A 10002-nucleotide genomic window follows, 5' to 3' on the forward strand; every position below is an offset into this window, starting at 1 on the left:
TGAAAAGGCCCATGAAAGGACGAAGATTTGCGACGATTGAGGAGATTAAGGCTGCATCGCTGGAGGAGCTCAAGGCAATACCCAAAAGTGCATTTCAGAAGTGTTTTGACGACTGGAAAAAGCGCTGGCACAAGTGCATTGTATCACAGGGGGATTATTTTGAAGGGAATAACATAATTTTGGATGAATAAATGAATATTTTTTTATAAAAATGAAAAGTCACCTTACTTTTTGTTCACACCTCGTATATGTCTAGTTATTAATCGAGTATGAGTGTTCGCGATTTTGCCGAGAAATGATTTCCGTTGACAATTTATGCGCCGCGAAATGAGATTAGGAGTGCATATACGTGGCTGTCATTGCGATCGCGAAAATTTCTCTAAGTCCGTTGTTCGTTAAGTTCTTAAAACCATCGCGGTCGAGAGTGCATTATTAAAACCATCTCTTTGGACCCACAAGTGCATTATATCGAATATCCACTGCCCCCTCAGGTAAGGTGCCTTAAGGGCAGGTTCTCATGAAACTCGACCCGAAAATGTCAAAATTTTTTTGCGTTTTTTTGATAGCTTATTATGTGTAGAATAAGCCCCCATAAACGCCAGAAAAAGTTTGGCTGAAAAAAAAAAGTGGTACAAAAAGCGAACCCACCTTTTTACACTAAAATCGACTAAAATTGAGTTCGCGCGGTAACGCGTATTTTACGTAGATATCTTTGAAATTTGAACTTGTATTTCTCCAGCTTACCATCATATGGTAAAAACTGATCAATCGTCACAAATGAAACATTACGAGATGGAGGAAGGCCTAATGTATGGTCCAGGAATAGCCGATTAACCGAAAGTTTTTATTTTTCGATTTACACAAAGAAAACCCTTATCAAAATTTTAAACGCGTTTTCTGAAAAATACTGTTTTTCAAAACTGTAGCCACGATTTCTCAAGATCTAATTGACGGATCGGGTCAAACTTTTTTTTATTTTAAAGTAAATTAAATTTATTGGAGGATGAACCTAAATGCGACTGATATTTCATGTTTTTTCGATTTTTTATAGCACTTTGAAGAGCGAACAAAAACGTAAAAAACGACATTTAAAATTCAAATGCATGTCATTTTTTCAATTTTCGATATTTTTTCGGTTTTATAGGTTCAAGCTCCAACAAATATCATATATTTTAAGAAAATTTTTGGTTTTTTCGTTTTAGATCATCCGTTCGACCGCAATCCTGGCTGTAATCAACCAACATTTTTTTCACACGGTCACGTTGCAGCACGCATAAAACATTTTCTTCACAATATTAAGCGACGAAAAAATTTATTTTTGTACTTAAATACTTGATAAATATGTGCCAAAAAACTAGAATTGATAATTTACATCCTACCATGAGAAAAAAATTCAAGAAAATTACCTTATTTTCGGGTCGCTAGATGAGAACCTGCCCTTAAGTGTGTTAAATGTTTCGATGATGATGGGATAGGAAGAGTAAAGGGCGAATACAGCGACCTACCGTATTTATCCAAACATCTTAAAAAGTATCCGTATAAAGATGTTAAGGCCCATTTCACCATGTGCCATGTGTCTCTCGCAGTGGATGCGGCAGGTCAAAGCACTCGCGGCAGCCTCGGTGAGTGCAATAGTGTGGGCCAATTGACAACTAGTGGCGCGGCTAAAGCGACCTCACGATTGGCGGAGACGGTTGGAGGACCAGATAAGCGCCGGGCCGCAACATCGGGTTCGCGGCGACTAAAGGCGCGGGTCCAATAGAGGTCCGTAAACTTAACCGTAAAATCCGTAACCGTAAGAAATCTCCCCCTATCGTCTCCAATGGCAGCCCGTGGCGGTAACATAACGTAATGTAACTAACATAAAGAACTGTACTTGTATAATTGCGCGGAGTATTTTAACCTCTTTGCTGCTTGATATTTGAAGTTGTTTATTTGATTGTAGAAGTATATATTTATAATGAATTCTCTGCAACTTAAAAAAGCAGCTCTTGTGATTGTAAATTCAATTGAAATTATTTTGCAATTATTGCGGAGAAAAAAGAAAAAGACTCCAAAACGAAAATTTTGGGTTCGACCTATGTTATTACAACGGAAGAAAAAAGGTCATTTTCATACTCTCTTCCAATATATAAAAACCAAAGATCATGAGCAATTTTTTAAGTTCACACGAATGACTGTTTCGCAATTCGAGGAACTATTACAAATATTGCGAGAATCTTTAACGAAAAAAAGTATTCGTGAGCCTCGATCACCAGAACAACGACTATGTATTACTTTGTAGTAAGTATATAATTTATATATATAAAGTATTTTAGTTGTAATTGTCATTCTATTTCAATTACAGTTTCAGTGAAATATTTTATTTTATATTTAGTTACTTAGCCCATGGCTGCAGCATGCAAACTGTTGCATGGAACTTTTACGTGGCCAAATGTACAGTAAGCAAAATTATCCGTGATACATGCAGAATTATTTGGGAAAAGTTATCGCCGAAGTATTTGCCACGGTCTACTACAGAAGATTTTATACGATATGCTCAAGATTTTCAGGATAAGTGGAATATGCCAAATTGCATTGGTGCGATTGACGGAAAGCACATCGTTATTCAATCTCCTTATAATAGTGGGAGCAATTTCATCAATTATAAAAAGACATTCAGCATCGTTTTATTAGCAGTTTGCGATGCTAACTACATTTTCACGCTTGTTGATGTCGGGGCTTTTGGCTCGCAAAGCGACGGAGGAGTGTATAAATCATCAGCTTTTGGAGAAGCAATGGATAATAACGAACTTGGTGTATCAGACGATACCAACTTATCGGGAACTGATATAAAGTTTCCATATTATTTAGTAGGTGACGAAGCTTTCCCATTGAAAAGCTACATTATGCGACCATATCCTGGAGCTAACTTGAATATAACACAGAAAATATTTAATTATCGTCTCTCTCGAGCACGTCGCGTAATTGAAAACTGTTTTGGGATTTTGGCTAGTCGTTGGCGAATCTTTAGATCGACGATTATTGCGGATGTCAATACCGCAGAATGGAATGTATGTGCTGCATTATGCTTGCATAACTTTCTTCGATTGTCAGAACTCTCAACAAGTCCAGAGAATGCTATGTATTGTTCTAAACGTCACGTCGATACAGAGGACCAACAAGGAAATGTAGTACGTGGAAATTGGAGAAAATGTGAAGAAAATAGCGTTTTCAAGACGATTGGAAGAATGGGAGCAAATAACGCTACACGCAAAAATATAAACTTACGTGATACGCTTGCTAATTATTTAATTTCTGCAGAAGGCGCAGTTTCCTGGCAAGAAACACATGTAACTAGAGGATCGTTTTAATAATGACTGATTTAACGCAGTTTACACTGTACAATTTTCTATCGTATGAATAAAAAACAAATACTGATTCATGCTTTTATTTTCGAGAATATGTATACTTTTTATTTCTAACCGCTCACAGTAAAGGAATAATTGTATTTGAATGTACTTCAAAATTATCTTTATTGATAAAATGTCTTCCAACTAAAATTATAAGTAAAATTTTTTCAAATTACAAGAATGCTTCATTAAATGCTATAAATGACAAAAATTGCACTTCATTAACTGCTACATAAAAATTGTAATGCATAACTGAAACATAAAGTACTTTACTTTTTTTAAAGAAAACAAAGTTTTATAAAATTCATTTCAAGTTCTTAATAATAAATTTAATTTGTGTTAATAATAAGGTAAAACAAATACATTTCATTCAGTCAGATTCGAGTTCTAACATAATTGAACTGATCCTGCTACGAGCAATTTTTTGCTTTGCTTTAGACATTGTTTTCAACTGACTGTACGTCATTATACAAAAATTGTATGCTACATCATCGCACTTGCCCGTTGATTCACACAGTTCTTTTACATTTTGCAAGGCTCCTGAAATTGCTAAAATAGCAGCATCATCCGCATTTTCTTCAACCTTTCTGGCTTTTTTTGCTTTTTTACCTCCATCATCAGTAGCAAACTGAAGACATGAATTCTTCCGATGTTCAGTGTTTCTATTATTTTTTTGTAATGGCTCCGTCAAGTCTATCAAATGGCCTTCTGAATCACTTATTTCTTTTTTAATTTCAATTATGTTATCATTTTCTTTATTTTGGATAGTTCTTAAATATTCAGCTACATCTGGATCGTTAGTCTCTACTGTCTCTACTGTCTCCCAGCAGACGGAGTCTTTTTCAGATAGTGACACACTTTTTTTCATAATATTTCCACGTGTCCTGTCACAACATTAAAAATCAACTTTTTTTTCAAATGTGCATTATATATCGCATTCGGTACATATAATATATTCACTGCAGTTACCAATTGACATAATCAACTACAGTAATCCAATCTTCATTGATATAATACATCATAAATGTTATTAAGATCTTTCACAGGACATTACCTTCTAGTTTGTACATGTGGTTCTAGAAATAGAAGACTTTTGTACAGAGTACTAGGAGATAGTAAATTCGAGGACCCTGAGCCGGATGGAAGTCCTGCTTTCAAAGATCGCCTCTCACGAGCAAAACGTTCACGTAATTGGCCCCATCGGTATTGGCAGGCAGTAACTATAGAAGAACATAAATAATACTGTTATTTGCTAATATTGAACCAAACAAATAAATCATTATAATATGTATAATACATACCTTCTACGTTCAACGTTTTGGCGATGCTAGACCATGAATTTTGGGCCTTGTTTCTATCTTTATAATCTGGACGGCTTTTCGCATAGAGGTTAGGACATTTCTCCACTAATTGAATTAAATTTAAATCGAAAGATTCCATTTCGCGTGTTTGTTTAATATTTACTGCACCAATCTATAATCAATAATCCAATATTATTTATTTGCTGCACCGATCTATAATCAAATTTAATCTAACCTAATCTCTTTCCGTAACTGTAACCGTAAAAGTTCAAATATTGCAACTTTTAAGGTTACGGTTACGGACGTTACGTATATTACGGTTACGTTTACGGATCCCTATTGTAAATGATCCTTAACGCTTCCGTTCCCCCCTTCGCCATCGCAAGCAGCCAATGAAGCAAAGGCCCAAGGAAGGACGTCAATAACACCGACTAGCAGATCCCCTTCATACGCAGCAGTCACTGCGGGCCCATCAACCAGGAGCACAACATCTTCCACCACAGTCCGCAGTAAGACTGTCGCGAAGAGCGCCGCGCCTACCACAACAACCAGAGAGGCCAGGAGATCCGGCGAGGCCGCCGCAACGAGGAAGTCGCCGAGGACCGCCACGGTGAGCAAACCACGTGCGGTGTCGGTAGAAATAGTGAAATTGCCTGTCAAATCCATCTCCAAGATAGGCGTGCTGAACGCGGACAAACCGGCACGCGCTCCCTCTCATCCCCCGCAGAGGACATCACCGGAGGCGGGGGATTCACGACCATCCTTGGAGAAAATAAAATGCGGAGAGGGAGCAATGAATAAGTTGCCCGTCAATAAAGATCTTCCAGTTTCATCCAGGACTCGACGGGCAACGAGCGTGCTGGTTGAGAAGTGCGACGACACTGCAAGACGGGAGCGCGTCTCCCCACACCCTCCTCGTAACATAAAGAAGTATATATTATTGTCATCATCTGAAGAGGAGGGTACGCCATTCCAACCAGGCGGCGTGGGGAGACTGTGATTGCGAAGGAACCGGCTGACCAAACCACCCCCCATTACGATATCTTCTGAGGGGGTGGTTATGAGCGGTGGTTACGACCTCAAGGAGGTCGACCAGCGCTCCCTTCGAGAAGAGTGCAATGGATGCACCTCTGTCAGCTATGGACCGGCCATCGTCCAGAGTGGCAGGCAACTCGACGTCGCCAATCGCAGGGGGCCTTAACAACATAATGGACCAATGGAGGAAGACACTCCCTGCGATGCTCCACAGCCTGCCTCCGACTACCAGAGGCAATCCATCAGGGATCCCAGGCGAGAAATCCTTCTCGCCGGCGACTTCGCTACCGACGACGCTCACCACATGCACGGTGACGACGACCACCTGTGGAAGCCCAATTACATCTACGGGCTTCACATGTGGCGCGGGGAGGCAAATAACACCACCATCTAGCCTCCCTCAAAGGAACATCCTCCCGACCATCGGGGAGGAGAAATCGTCACCGTGCTCGGCGGTCACAACACCACCAAAAGGCGGCTTCAGGACGTCCCCGCTTATCCAACCAAGGCCAACAACTCCGGAGCCTGAGCGGGGACAAGAGTAGCGGCGGCAAGAAGGCGCGGCGTCCACTATACCCATCGTCGAGGGGGATGAGCAGTGGGGTGGCCAGTGGACGGTAAGCGTGGAGAGAAGAGCGAGAAGGCAGCAGAAACACGACAGATCCTCCTCCAACTCCGAGTTCCCGCCAACCGTTGAACCATCGCGTTCGCCGCGCATAGCCCCACTATCTGCATTAATTGCAGCGTCGACGAACCAGCACGACAAGAGTCTGAGCGTCAGCAGAATGAACAACAATACTTGTGAGGAAATAACTCCGCACCATAACATTTTGCCAGTGGGAGCGGAGCGACGAGGCCGGGAGACATCGCTGGACGACAACGAGGAGGGAGACGTCGGCCAGTGTACTGGAACGCAGGTAAATGCCGAACATCCGAGTGCTCCCACATATGTCCGTGGTGTGATGTCTCGACAGGGAGCAGCCAAGTCACCCACCGTACCACCGCGAGCCGATCGTGAGGAGGGCGGTCGGCAGCATCACGGTCGGCGGCATCCGGACGTACCTGTCGGTCAGCCGTCGCGGGATCACCCGGCGCCTGCGACTGTCGCGAGGCAGCGTAGGCGTGAGCGGGTGGCCGCCCGCGACGCGCTGCTCCATCGGTCTAAGGACGTCGCTACGATTGCGGACCTGGAAGCGTTCGCGGCTTCGATCGCGGCGTTCTTCGGGGAAGATGCATCGACCACTGTACCTGCAGCCCGAGCTCGCGATCGCACGGCGCGGTCACGGGAGACGGGTGCGCGTCAGGGGGCGAGGGGAGGTGAGAGAGGGCCCCGGAGCGTCGGGAGAAGTACGCGGAGACTGGATGCGCGAGGCCAAGAGCCTTCAAGCGCTGTACAGGGCGAACCGTCGTAGGACGGTGCGAGAAATACTCCAGGGACCGGCTGATCGGTGCAAAGTGCCGAAACACCGGATCCAGGAGTACTTTGAGCATCTGTATAGCGGCGGGGATGCTCTGGCCGGCGTTGGCGTGGAAGCCGAGCGCCCCGACTCCCCGAGTTCGCAGGAGGTGTCCGCGGTCCTGGGTCCGCTCGCGGAGTGAGAAGTGGACCGTCGGCTCCGGCGTATGAATAACTCTGCGCCGAGTCCCGACGGTGTATCCTACCGTCTCCAGTGACCGTCGTGGGGCGGATCCGGGAGCGCGGCTCCTCACAGCTATTTATAACATCTGCTTGCGGCTCGAGACAGTCCCCGCGTCCTGGAAGGACGCCAACACTGTGTTAATTCACAAAAAAGGAGACCGGACCGTGTTGGAGAACTGGCGCCCTCTCGCTTTGGGGGACACCGTCCCCAAACTCTTTGCCGCCCTCTTGGCCGACCGACTGGGCGGTCACTCACGGGAAGCTCTACTACGTGCAGAAGGGCTTCTTGCGGGACGAGTGGTGTTACGAGCATAACTTCGTCCTGCAGGAAATCCTGACGCATGCTAAGCGAACTAAGCGCCAAGCGGTGGTCGCTTGGCTGGACCTGTCCAACGCGTTTGGATCGATCCCGCACGCGACCATCCGCAATGCGCTTACAAGATCCGCGGTGCCACGGTATCTCATAGCGATATGGGACTCCATGTACGATGGTTGCACGACGAGGGTGCGAAACGCCGAGGGTCACACAGCACCCATCCTCATCCGGTCGGGCGTCCGTCAGGGTTGTCCGCTAAGTCCTATTATTTTTAATCTAACCATCGAATCGGTCGTCCGTGTGGCGGCCGGATCAGACGATGGCTATAACTTACACGAGCGCTCGTGGTCCGCGCTTGCTTATGCGAACGACATTGCACTGCTGGCCCAGACGCCTGAGGGGATGGAGAGGTTGCTAGCCTCTATGGAGGCGGAGGCAGCGTCGGTGGGATTGTGGTTCAACCCTGCAAAGTGTGCCACCCTGCACATTAGTGCGGGGAATGGCGGCATGGTCCTACCGACGTCATTCTAAATCCAGGAGGAAACGATAAACCCCGTGGCTCAGGGTGATCGTACACCCACCTTGGCATTCCAACCGGGTTCTCCGTCGACCAGACGCCTTATGCTGCTGTCGGGGACATCGTCTCGGACCTGCACGCGGTCGACCGATCACTACTCGCCCCGTGGCAGACGATAAAATTTTTATTACTTAATTAATCAAGTAATCGGAAAAAATTTAAAAGTAAAAATATTTTATTCCGATTACTTGATTAATCAGGAAATAAAAAATTTTTTATTTCGATTACTTGATTAATCAGGCAATTAAAAATTTTTTATTTCGATTACTTGATTAATCAGGTAATTAAACAATTTTTATTCCGCTTACTTGATTAATTAAATAATATTAGCTTCGACGAAGTGTGTCTTGTAGCGTAATTGAATAGAAGCGTCGTATAACAAAATAAATGGAAAGGTATCGCGATGAACAGCATACGTTTTGCGTAGTGCTCTTTCAATTAATTACCTCGCTTAACATACCTAATTGTGTTAAAACGTATTTAATCGTGCTCAATAATGTGATTTATAACGATAAGAATTGTAAAGAAACGATAAGATTAAGAAATGATAAGGGAAACTTCAAAACTAAAATGACATTCTTGGATAGTGTAGGCTCGATACGGCGAAACACGGGACATGTCAGGCGGCGAAGCGCTATCCTTCCCCTCTCTATGCGCGCCGTTCTGAGTGGCTCGCTTGCCAGGCCATCCCCGCTCCTCGCGGCCCGCCGCTCGACCGGCGCGTCATGGTGGGGACTGTAGGCCGTCCTGCCGGCAGCAGTACATGATCAGTAGGCTGGTCGGACGCTCGTATTCACCTATCTTTAAACGTTAATATCTCGTTAAATATTGCGTCCACTGCAAAATGGTACAAAACATTTTTGTTTCCCTTGATCCAATCTATGTCCCCACTGTGTTTCAGTCACATTTTTTGAGACACCCTGTATATAAAAAGATCTCTCTTTGTTATGCGGAAATATGCACGTTATAAGTCGTTTCACCACGATAAGATGGAGATCATCGGAACGGTTTTTTCTTTTCTTTTTTGTTTTTTAATTTTTTTTGCTTTTTGTATTTTTAACTTATTTTGTTTTTCTAAACATTTATTTGTTATTTTGCTTTTTGCCTTTTTATTGTGCCATATAATATTTCAAAGGAAAAAAAGGATTAATGTTAAAAAGTTTAATGTAAAAATAAAACAATGCTTAAAATATTATTTATAAACAATTATAGAATAATGCGTATGTTATTTAAAAAAAATAATGAAAAAATTCTTATAACATTAAAAATAAAAAAATGAAGTAATGCGTATATTATTTAAAAAAAATAATGCGTATAATATTATTACAATGCTAAATAATACTATAAAGGTATAAACAATATTCATGTGTGATTCATTAATTTTTTTATTTAAAAAATATTATTGAAAAAAAATAATGCGTATAACATTATTACAATGCTAAATATTACTATAAAGGTATAAACAATATTTATGTGTGATTCATTAATTTTTTTATTTAGAACGTTTGTTCTGTAAACTTATGTTTAATAAAAGTAAAATAAACATTCTATTTTAGTTTTTGCTAACAAAATGTTCTATTTTACGCAAGATTGTTGCGCGTTGTCTATAAATTGATTTGCATGGACCTTTGTTTACGAAATTTTTAATAAATTGAAATATGTTCAATGTAGCGTTTGTAACGAGGCACCCCCCGAAGTGCATCGTTCCCGGCAATACCAACTCGCCGGATGCCGCTACGGTG

General features: G+C 42.7%; 2 protein-coding genes across 2 annotated transcripts; one reads left to right on the plus strand and one right to left on the minus strand.

Annotated features, from left to right (window-relative positions):
* Nucleotides 1–2048: 2048 nt before the first annotated feature.
* Nucleotides 2049–3174, plus strand: LOC108769491 (putative nuclease HARBI1). The gene is made up of 3 exons (XM_018520509.1): nucleotides 2049–2283; nucleotides 2378–3053; nucleotides 3097–3174. Exons 1-3 carry the CDS (start codon nucleotides 2081–2083, stop codon nucleotides 3172–3174), a joined length of 957 nt encoding a protein of 318 aa, XP_018376011.1. The 5' UTR covers nucleotides 2049–2080.
* Nucleotides 3175–3762: 588 nt separating this feature from the next.
* Nucleotides 3763–4856, minus strand: LOC108769492 (uncharacterized). The gene is made up of 4 exons (XM_018520510.1): nucleotides 4694–4856; nucleotides 4447–4612; nucleotides 4180–4276; nucleotides 3763–4020 (listed from the first exon to the last, which is right to left on the minus strand). The coding sequence occupies exons 1-4, from the start codon at nucleotides 4830–4832 to the stop codon at nucleotides 3763–3765; spliced, it is 660 nt and encodes a 219-aa protein (XP_018376012.1). The 5' UTR covers nucleotides 4833–4856.
* Between the last annotated feature and the right edge of the window lie 5146 nt (nucleotides 4857–10002).

The sequence above is a fragment of the Trachymyrmex cornetzi genome, unplaced genomic scaffold (assembly GCF_001594075.2).
Source record: "Trachymyrmex cornetzi isolate Tcor2-1 unplaced genomic scaffold, Tcor1.1 scaffold91, whole genome shotgun sequence".
NCBI lineage: Eukaryota > Metazoa > Arthropoda > Insecta > Hymenoptera > Formicidae > Trachymyrmex > Trachymyrmex cornetzi.

What these genes read in the sequence shown, in the direction of transcription:
- LOC108769491 (XM_018520509.1), top strand. Translation starts at nt 2,081, where the DNA reads ATGTTATTACAACGGAAGAAAAAAGGTCATTTTCATACTCTCTTCCAA. An exon ending in CGACTATGTATTACTTTGTA is followed by an intron (nt 2,284 to 2,377) that starts GTAAGTATATAA and finishes TTTTATATTTAG; the next exon opens with TTACTTAGCCCATGGCTGCA. An exon ending in TCAATACCGCAGAATGGAAT is followed by an intron (nt 3,054 to 3,096) that starts GTATGTGCTGCA and finishes TTCGATTGTCAG; the next exon opens with AACTCTCAACAAGTCCAGAG.
- LOC108769492 (XM_018520510.1), bottom strand. Translation starts at nt 4,832, where the DNA reads ATGGAATCTTTCGATTTAAATTTAATTCAATTAGTGGAGAAATGTCCT. An exon ending in CAAAACGTTGAACGTAGAAG is followed by an intron (nt 4,613 to 4,693) that starts GTATGTATTATA and finishes GTTCTTCTATAG; the next exon opens with TTACTGCCTGCCAATACCGA. An exon ending in TAGAGACTAACGATCCAGAT is followed by an intron (nt 4,021 to 4,179) that starts GTAGCTGAATAT and finishes TCATGTCTTCAG; the next exon opens with TTTGCTACTGATGATGGAGG.